The sequence below is a fragment of the Melospiza georgiana genome, chromosome 11 (assembly GCF_028018845.1).
Source record: "Melospiza georgiana isolate bMelGeo1 chromosome 11, bMelGeo1.pri, whole genome shotgun sequence".
NCBI lineage: Eukaryota > Metazoa > Chordata > Aves > Passeriformes > Passerellidae > Melospiza > Melospiza georgiana.
In genome coordinates, this window is record NC_080440.1 from 19,530,149 (window position 1) to 19,540,599 (window position 10,451).

At 48.7% G+C, this 10,451-nt stretch overlaps 1 protein-coding gene across 1 annotated transcript in view; it reads left to right on the top strand.

Annotated features, from left to right (window-relative positions):
- Positions 1-226: 226 nt before the first annotated feature.
- Positions 227-10,451, top strand: part of WNT7A (Wnt family member 7A) — a 34,844-nt gene continuing 24,619 nt past the window's right edge. Inside the window, exons 1-2 of the mRNA XM_058032181.1 lie at positions 227-392; positions 1,203-1,429. Coding sequence (XP_057888164.1) covers positions 322-392; positions 1,203-1,429 — 298 coding nt within the window. The 5' untranslated portion in view covers positions 227-321. The remainder of the gene's footprint in view (positions 393-1,202; positions 1,430-10,451) is intronic.

The window sequence follows — 10,451 nt, forward strand, 5'->3', positions numbered from 1 at the left end:
AGAGAAAGAGAGGAAAAAAAAAAAAAAGGGGGGGGGGGTGTTGTGTGAAGAAGAGAGAGAGCCAATTCACACCGAAGGTGGGCACGCGGCTCGCAGCAGCCCGCAGCCCGCCCGGCCCCGCGCTCCCGGACAGCGCCCGCAGCGGGGCCATGCCCAGAGCCGCCGGCCGGGGCTCGGCGCGGAGCCGCGGGCGCTGCGGGGCGCGGCGGGGGCTGCCCCGCTCGGCCGGGCGGCCGTGAGCGCCAGCGACGGAGCGGCCCCGGCCCCGGGCGCGCCGGGCATCGTTTCGCGTGTTGGTCTGAGCCACGGCAAGCAAGGAATATGAACAGGAAAACAAGGCGCTGGATCTTCCACATCTTCCTGAGTCTGGGGATTGTGTATATCAAGATTGGGTAAGTAACTTTTTTTTTTTCTTTCCCTTATAACAATCGCGCTCTCTTTCGCGCTCAGCCCAACCTGCCCAGACCTGTTACTATTTAACTCGAGAAGTCTCAAAAAAAAAAAAAAAAAAAAAAAAAAAGTGATGATGGTGGAGATCACGATTATTTCTCTAAGGACAGGTAAAGCGCGCCTCGGAGCGACCCTCCCGGGGGGCGATGTGCGGGGCTGCGAGGGGCTGGGTCCGTGCCGGGAAGGGACGCCGGGGCGATTCCCGGGCAGCCGGCCCTGCCCCAGCCCGGTGCGGGGCGCTCCCTGGCCGGTACCTGCCCGCGCCTCCGGCAGGGACATCCCTCGGCCGCTCCGCCCGGGGGGACATCGCCGCCGGCCCGGGAGGGGCGCAGGGAGGGCGGCGGCGCTCCGGACCCGCAGCATCCCCGGCCAGGTGCGCTGCGTGCGGGAGGAGGCGGCCCCGGGGCAGGCAGCGTGGCTTGTCCCCCTCCCTTCCTTCCCTCTCTGTCTCCTTCTCTCCCTCTCTCCTCCAACTGCTCGGCAGCTTTGGGAAAACCCTCCCAGCCCGCCGCCAGTGCGCGGCCCGGGCACACAATGCCGCTGCCCGCGCTTTAATTCTGGCAGGAGGAAGTTTGCTCCTGGTTTGGCAAGAGCAGTGCGCTCTGCCCGTCTGTGCCCCGGCTCGGAGAGAGGGACGGGGAGAGGGCAGCGCGGGCAAAGGCGGGCGCTCCCCGGGGCACGGGGAGGCAGCGGTGCCGCTCTGCCCCCGGACCCGCCTGCCCTCAGCCTCCGCCGCCGTCTTGTCGTTGCAGGGGCTTCTCCTCTGTGGTGGCCCTGGGAGCCAGCATCATCTGCAACAAGATCCCGGGGCTCGCCCCCCGGCAGCGGGCGATCTGCCAGAGCAGGCCCGACGCGATCATTGTCATCGGGGAAGGGTCCCAGATGGGCATCAACGAGTGCCAGTTCCAGTTCCGCAACGGGCGCTGGAACTGCTCGGCCCTGGGCGAGCGGACGGTCTTCGGCAAGGAGCTCAAAGTGGGTACGTGCTCTCGGCTCTGCCCCGCCCGCCCGAGGGCACGGGATGGCGGCACGGGCACCGGGGGTGGCACTGCGGGCACCGCGGGCACTGTGCGCACCTGGGCGCTCTGCTGGCACTGCTGACCTGCTCCCTCCCGGCAGGGCACCTGCCTGTGCTTCACTCCCATGTGTGCCAGCTCCCACCTGGGCGCTATTTCACAGCCCTGCTCTCAGAAATCCTCCCCAAAAAGCTTCCCATGTGTGCACAGGAGCCGACTCATGTTCTTAGGGATGGGAGAAAAGAGGACTGGCTCTTGCTGAAGGCAGCAGTGAGAGCCAGGGTGCGGAGCAGAGCTGGAACTACACCTGTGGGGTTACTGGGCTGATGTGGGATCCAGGCACAGCCATCAGTGTCGCTGTGAGAGATTCCCAGCACACAGAATCTCCTTGCACAGCAGCTGTGCCCCTGTGCCACGAGGAAGAGTGGGTGTGTTCTGCTTTGGGATGTCAGGGCATTCACAAAAGCTGCTCCAATCAACTGACAGAAGATCTCATTTTCCATGCTTTCAGTTATTGCAGCAGCACAAAATATATGCAAATTCTGAACTAAAGCAGCATTAATAATAACTAATGTAAATACCTGAAGAAATAGGGCTGAGATTAAAACTCTCATGCCCCCATTCTGCAAAACACTGTAGTGAAACTTACCCAACGTTTCTTTGATTCCACTTAAAATGCAAAGACCAAGGAATGCGCTTTCCAAATACAGGCTTGTCTTTTTTAGAGACAGCACTGAAAGCTCACAGCACTGCATTCCACGCCCAGAAGGATCCGTGGTTTCCAGTCTCTTCCCCGTGTAAAATGAAGTTGCAAAAACCCAGAAACACCATCAAGCAATACTTAGCATGGTAGGAAATGTGGGTGTTTCATGAGGAGAGCAGGCAGCCCAGAGAAAGGGGCCAGGGCAGCCCTGGATGGGCTGGCCCCAGGCACTGCTCAGGCCCAGGGCAGGATCTGTGCCAGGCCCTCACTGCTGGCACTGCCATGGAACACAGAGGCTCTGGAGCCCCTGAGAGCGCTGGGTGTGTGTTTCACCACAGCAGGGCACACTGGCAGGTGCTCTCCAGAACCTGGGTAAGGAAAGAGCAGGAAGAGAAGAATTCGTCTCAGTTTGGAAACCCTGCCTTTGAAAACCTTTGATAATCAGAGTGGCTCAGGTAGAGAAGGGAAAAAGCTCCCTGCACAACGCTGGGGAAATCTGAAAATGGAGCGTTTATCCAGGTTCGCTCATGTTTCTCTTCCTTGAGCTGAGCCCTTCCTGTCAGCGATGCAGGCGAGTGTTTGCCACTTCTGTCAGTGAGGAGTCCATTTGGATGGCTGGCAGGTTTGGGCTCTTTTAGTGCAAGAGTAACATCTCCTTAAGCAGAAAATGTGAGAAGGAGTTTTCTTCTCCCAGAAATTAGAAAATTGCGGAGTTGTTGTGGTCTGTTGTGTAAACATGCTCTCAGTTCCTTCCCTCCCTCCGAAAATTGAATTATTTAGCTAGCGGGTTATATTTAGGCCCTTTTAAAGAAAGTCAATATCAAAGGAAGTAGACTTTGATCTGTCTTTGAGGTGATAACTCTTAATATGTTCTATCTATCCATTATGAGGCTAAGATGGATAGGGCAAATTCTTCCTTGGTTTCAGAACACAGTCAAGAGTTGAATGGCATCCAAATTACAAAACTCCATAAAAATAATTTAAAGAATAACAAACCCCTCAAATTTAAACAGGTGACACATGATATTTTTAAAGTAGACTTTGGAAAAAATCACAGGGGGTTGAAATCCAAAGGTGATTTTTTCTTTTGCACAGACATTCCTGTGGTCTCAAGGATAAAACTACTTAGGCTCTCAAACACCACAAAATATTTATAAGTGTTCCTGTTCAGGTGGTCTCCTTGTTCTTCTGCTTCTTCCCTTCAGCAGGTATAGAAACCCTGAACATCTGACACAGCTCATCTTTCTATGGCTATGGGGAAAAGGCATCTCTTGCTCTTTCCCAAGGATCTCTGCCAGGGTGTGTTCCAGGTTAAATAATATTTTCCTTGGTTAAAAAGGGTGCAACCCATGTGCCATAAAGCCATAAGTCAAATTTGGTGCCCACAAACAGGAGATCAGGTCTGAGTGCCTTACCCTGAATTCTATGAATGTTGTGCAAATATACTGCAATTATTTAAATTCTCTTATTGCCACTCAGGGCAATTCCCCTCCTGGCCCTGCTGTTGTGTAGCTAAGGGTCATGGCACACTCTTCTGTGTTTCTCTTTTCCAATCTTTAAAATGGCAACAGGAATATTAACCTTATTGAAACACTTGGAATTCTCTAGAAGGAAAGCATCAAACAATATTTCCCTGTTCTGACCTGCAGCATGTGAGTATTTTTAAAAATTCACATACAACCCATCATCCAGTGAAGTGATAGTTTATTTGTGGAGTTTATCTGTAGAGGTACAGTGAGCAACCCTTTCAATTCATCCTAGAGTATTTTTATGTTCATGGGCTTGAGTTTCCCACTGGTGGCAGTGAGCTCCCACCAGTGCCCAGTGCTGACTCTCCATTTCCTGGGTATTTTATCTGCTTTGCCCTTCCAAAGAGAGGTGTTCTGTGTCCCCTCCTGACACCCTGTGGATGTGACCCCGTGCCAGCTGGGGACAGCAGTGCCAGGACACGCAGAGAAGTCACAAAGTGCCACCAGACTGCTCTGCTCCGGTCCCAGAGGGAGCAATGGAGCCCAGACCAACACAGGGACGATTTTTCTAGACCATTCCACAGACACCTTATTAATAATGTAGAGTGGCAGAGAGAATTTCTAAAATAACCATGGAGATGACGCAACGCTGCAATTATGGACACACTTAAAACCAAATATATTTGCCACAGTGGTCAGCAGTTCTGTTCCTGAGGACGGCCACAATCAAAACCAACGTTTTCAAAGCAGGAGAGGCCCAAACCCTCCTGCCTGTCTGTCTTCAGGTGAAACGTGGTTCAAGCCTGAGGATCTGAGATGCCTTTTATGGAGTCTGAAAATCAGATTTGGGCTCTGCTGGATCACGGGAAGAGTGAGAGCTGTGGCCAAGGCTTTCTTTCCATCAGGTGCCTCAGGGGCCTGTTCTGAGGGTGCAACCTCGTGAGCAGGTGGCCAGCAGTGACTCTGCTGGTGTCCCAAAGGACTGCCTTGGGCACAACCACATTTCATGGGATCTGGAGGACACCACCACACTGGCATCACAGGGGGAAAAACGCCATCTCCTTTTGCCACAAGTGAGCAGCACTGGCACTGTTAAACAAGAAAGTGAAGTGGTACAAAGCAGAGGGACATGGCCAAGTGGAGACCCCTCAGGACAGAACTGAGAGAAGAGAGGCACAAGAGCCCTGCAAAGACTGCAAGGACCCAGCAGGGGGAGGATGGAGGGAGCTCTGAGGTGTGAGTGGTGGTCTGCAAGGAGCATTTCAGCAAAACCTTTCAGCCAGCTCTTCATCCTGGCCTCACTAAAATGCATCAATTCCTCACTCTCTTCTACTCTGGAAAATGCTTCAGTGCAATCCCATTGATACTTCACCCACCTGACATTACCCTTGGGAATAAGGAAAGCTGAAATCAGAAGAAGAGTCCCCATAGGCAGGCTGATCCCAAAGCTGATGAGCACAGCAGGGCAGCTCTGCACGGTGTGCTGATGCCTTCGGCTCAGGGATCACCCCGGGCTGCCCTGAGGCACACACTAAACCAGGAGAGCCTGCTGCCTTTCCTCTGTCCACTGCACTGCACTGAATTAGCACTCATTCATTTGCCAGGTACTAAAATCAACTTTTCTTCTATGGCTTCAAACACCATAAGGGAAGAGGGACATTCCCACTCCTGCCTATTGAAGCAAATGGCAACTGTCCTACAAGGCAAAGCCTTCCCTAACCTGTTCAGAGCTGCCAGCTCTCCTGCTGGTATGGAAAAGAGAAGAAGATCTAGGACATTTTCCTCTCCAGCTGGGCAGATTTAACACAAAATTTAACAGGAAAGTTATGAGTAAATCTTCATATTGTCACTGTGTTATAGACAAACACTTGTGAAAACATCCCAGTACAGGTGTGCTGAAGAACAGATTTAATCTTCAGTCATTTCAGGGAGCATTTTGATTTTAAACACTGCTGCAGTTTCCCGTGCCAGGCTTTAAAGTCTGATTGTTTGAATTCCAGAATAACAGACCAAGTGAACAACCACTGGTGGAATCCCAGAATCCCAGAACCTCCTGGGCTGGAAGGGACCCTGAGGGACCATGGAGTCCCTGCACAGACACCCCAACAATCCCTTTGAGAGTAGTGTCCAAACGCTCCTGGAGCTCTGTCAGGAAAATCCTTCTTGTTTTTGTTTTGCATGGAAGATCACCTGCCCAGCTCTGTGGGAAACAAAGTTCTGAGTGCTGCTGCACTATGTGGTTTGGTCAATATTTAGAGGAAAGTTTGAGAAGTACTCTGTTTTCTCAACCACTGCTGTTAGGAAGCCCTCAAGATGCACAGAAAAAAATGTAATTAACTGGAGTCTTTCTATCTAGTCAGGTGAGGTCAGAGTTTGAATTTCTGTGCTAGGTTTCCAGCCCCTACAACCAGTTTTTACTGTCAGTGTCTTGCAGGAGAACAGTTATTTGCAGGCAAAACAGAGGCCAGGCTGAAATATGGCCTGATCATCCAAAGCTGCTTTGTGCCAAAAAGTCAATCTTTCTCAGCAAGGACTGTCACTGCAAGATAAAACATTGCCCCAAGGTCACTGCAGTTGGAATTCCCATCACAAGGTTTTCATACCTGCCTTCAGATGTGTCTTGTGAGTACTTGTTCCAGAGGAACAGAGAGATTGCATCTGGCTGGGGAAGTGGGAGATCTGTGGCAGGGCAGGGTTCCCCAGGAGCGCTGGGGTCTGGGGGCTCACAGCCCCCTCAGAAGGGGAGACTTATCTGAACTCCAAAATAGTGGCTCTGAGTTTTGCAGTACACGTGTCTTGAGTAGTAACTTTATGAATTTCAAGGGGGTATTTTCAGAAATAATCACTCTAGCTGGAGTGTTTCCTCTTCAAGAGTTTAATGTGTTGATGAAAGGAACTTTAGCTCATGAAAATGGGCAGGGCATAAACCCCCCGAGTCTTGAATGCCTCTTAAAGACCCTTTGTACTTTATTTACCTGTACTAATCTTTGTAAAGCCACAGTGCTGTTTTATAGGGAAGCATCCTTTTCATTCCAACTGAATACAATATTTTAAGGCACCAACCCACCAAACTTTGAAGAGAAGGGGAAGAAAAAATTAGGAAGAGAATTTTTTTTTTTAAAGCTACCATTCTTATTAATCACTTGTGCTAGATTAAAGAAAAATGAAAATAAGAAATCCTGGCAGACCATTTGTATCTACCAAAGAAGGAGGAGGCAAAGCCCGAAGCAGGCAGGGGATGGGTTCTGCTCTGCGTTTTTCCAGGCTGTGAATTATGGCCCCTATAGAGAGATGAGGAGTAATGTTTGCTGTGGCACATAATTGGCAAGGTATGCTGTGTTTTCCATCTTTATATTTTCCCAATCATATTTCAGCGCATGTCACTGCAGATAACTCCCTCTCTGACCCTTTGGCTTTAAATAGCAGAAAATACAACCCATGTTTTCCAGTGAGATAAACAGAAATTTGTCTCTCTTTTATTTCACAGCTTAGTCAATTTATGAGGGGGACTGATAGGGCAGGACAGGCTGTTTGGAAGCACCCTTAGATCCCAAACTGCTGAGCACCTACTGACTTCCTGCAAGTAAATCCACTCTGCATTTTGCAGGCTCAGGCTTTGTTTCCTTTTAAAAAATAAGTTCCCATTTCTAATCTGCATCAATGAAGTTTTTACAAAGTCTTCAAATGTAAAGATTAAACTGAAACCCAAGTGTTGTTAGCTAAATTAAAAGCAGAATGCATAGCAGTCAGTGCAGCTGGCAGACAGGCTGCTCAGCCCAAACCCAGCCTAGCAAACACACATCCAAACTCAGAGGCACACAGTGAGTGTTTGCAGAATGAAGGCTCCGAGGCGTGCATGGGGTGTGTGTAACTGTGCTCAGTGTGAGGAGAGAAGCTGCAGACAGGACCCCAGTGCTTTGGGAGAGGATCTGCATCAGCAGGTGGAGCTGCAGAAATTTTGGGAGCCATCAGTGCCAAGCTCTCTGCCGTCAGAGCAAATGGAGATGCAGTGTGCTGCACACCTCACTGCAGTCCAGAAAAACACAGGAAAAGCAGGAAGATGTTTCTGTCCAACACCTGGAGAGAAGCCCCTGAGGTCCCACAGCCCTGAGGCACTGGCTGGGGCTGGGGAGAGCCCCAGGTGAGGCTGAGGGAGCAGAGCCATGGCTGGAACCTGTCAGGTCATCCTGTGAATGGCCAGAGTGAGCTCTGACTGCTGCCAGATCCTTCTCTGGAGTCTCCAGTGCTTGGAGTTGAGCTCTGGAGTGTTTACCATGGTTTGTCTGAGATAAGGAGAAGAATGTGTGATTTGGGAGCTGAAAGGAGAGCTTGCAATTCTTGTACACGTCCAGGGCAGGTTGGACGGGGCCTGGAGCACCCTGGAGTGCTGGAAATGCCCTGCCCGTGGCAGGGGTGGAATGAGAGGAGCTTTAGGGTCTCTTCTGACCCAAATCCTTTGGGATTCCATGGTTCTGTGACAGGTGACTCTCCACCTTTGCCCAACATCTGTAGGAGCAGCTGCCTGGCCATACCTTGGTAAAGCCACGTTTCCCCCTCAGATCCTCCAGGAATTTCAATCCAAAGAACAGGAGTAGAAATTCTGCTTAAAAGTGGCAGGAGCACCCCCATGCTCAGGTTACCCTGTTGGGGCACAAACCCCTGGCACCTCAAGCACTGTCACAGAAGACACTCAGGCTGCTCTGAGCTTCCCTCCCATGCTGGCATTTCTGTGAGCCAGGCCAGGGTAATGAGACTTGAAAAGTCAATCATTTATGGAAAAACAGGAACAGTTGGATGCAGACGTGACAAACCCACATCACTTTATCACCACTGCACGAGTGCCAAGGCACTTCCTACTTGGGCCAATCCTTCTAGGCACTTGCTTTGTTTACATTGTAATCTCCAAAATTTGAGTTTTTAAAAGCTGCTAAGATTTTCTCCCAAATAAGACAAACGTATAAAATAATTCATGTAATGTAATTTATGATCAAGCTTGACAATGGTTCCTGACTCTGCTTGTACTAATTTTGTATTTTCTACATTGTATTTTTCTCCCCTCTAAAAAGCAAAAGAGGTGCTCAGCCTCTACAATGCTAAGTATGTCAGATTCAAGTGGTCTTCCAGTGGTTTTTGTTCTAGAACTTGAAAATAACTTGTGCTGAACAAAAGTAATCTGATCAAAATCAAAGGGAGAAAATAACCACATGTAAATTCAACTCAGAAATATTTCTTTGACAGTGTCCCATGTGCTGCTTTGTGGAGCAGAAATCTGGTGTGATGCAGTGCTGCCCTCTGAGAGATAAAGTGGAACTTCTTATTGTACACTGTCCACCAGTGCCTTTTTCATGGTGTTGTGCTTAAAATAGTGAGGGTGTTGATGAGTGTAAACTGGAGGAGGAGCACAACTCCAAATACACCTAAAGCCTGGCATTTCTCTTCCACATTCAGATTTTTATAAAAAGCCAAGAGTTCTAGAAAGCTTCATCTCCAATTTCCATGGTCAAAACAAATAATTTTATGGGTTTTTTTTAAGTAAGGAGAAACAAGGAATCCTTTGAGAAAGTCAGATAATTGACTGTTCCTTAATATTTATTAAGTTCCTTAATAAATGCAGCACGTTGCAGCATTAGGGAATACTGCCTTTGCAAATAGAGGGCACGAAGTTGACTATTAACAGATTGTGATAATGTCATCTTGTTTTCCATTTTACTTCCTCGATATAAGGAAGTGAACATTTATCATTGAAAGAGACAAGCAGAGAAATCCAGATCATATTACACAAAAGGGATGCAGCCAAGGCTGAAGTATTGTAAGGTTTCTTTCCCAAATGAATTTTTTTTTTTGGTGAAATGCAAGGAGCAGCAGAAATGGGCTTGTTTCATGGGCAACAGACTCTTGCCAGCAGCTGAGGTCTGCCAGGACTCAGCTGAGGAGCACTTGGAGAAGGGAAGCAGATCTTCCCATCTGCACTCCCCTAATTAAGGGCCTGATTCTGATCCTATGGAACAAGGGTGCATTTTGTCATTGGAGAAATAACAGTAGGACAAGTTCTTGGTTTGGGAGATCCAAAAAAATTTTAAGGGCTGTTTGACATACATGGGCAACCTCTGCAAGCCTCCTCAGGCTGTGAAGGGCTCTCTCAGCTGAACTGGCCCCCAAAGCCTCACAGATCCCATAGGGTCCACGTGTAGGAAATACACCAGCATGCAACCAAACTTGAAAAAGAGAAATTAAATCTTAAAGTGAGAACCCCCCCTCAGGAAGCAGAAGCCTGTAATTATGGCCTTGTTGCACAAGGTAATGTTGACCCAACCTCTGTCTCACAGCCTCTGGTGAGGCAGTTACTTCACCTTGCTCTGGTCACAGTGCCTACAACCGGTCAGGATTTTTTCTTCATTTTATGAGAAATTTTGAAATTAAACCAAGACTAATTTCATTGAGTCAGCATAGACGTCAGCGTTGAAAACGTTTGACACCTACCATGTGAAAAAATCATCCCAGTTGAGTTAGAATGTTTTCAAAACGCAAGTCAAACAGAAGTGGTCATTCTGTAAAATTACAATTTAGTGTAGAATTAAATTTTTAAATAAAATCCTATTTCTGAGCTGAATTTTTAAAAGGTTGAATATGGGTGCTTTCAAAATTTAACCCCCCAAGCCCACCTATTTTGTTTTCCTTTCTTTCTTTATTTTTGAGCTCAAACATTTTCCACCCCATCCTTTTGGTTTAAGTTTAGTCTGCCTACTTCTAATAGCATCTGGAAATACAGAGATGAAGCTGGCTTGATGCCTTGGAGTGGCCCCTAGAACAGAG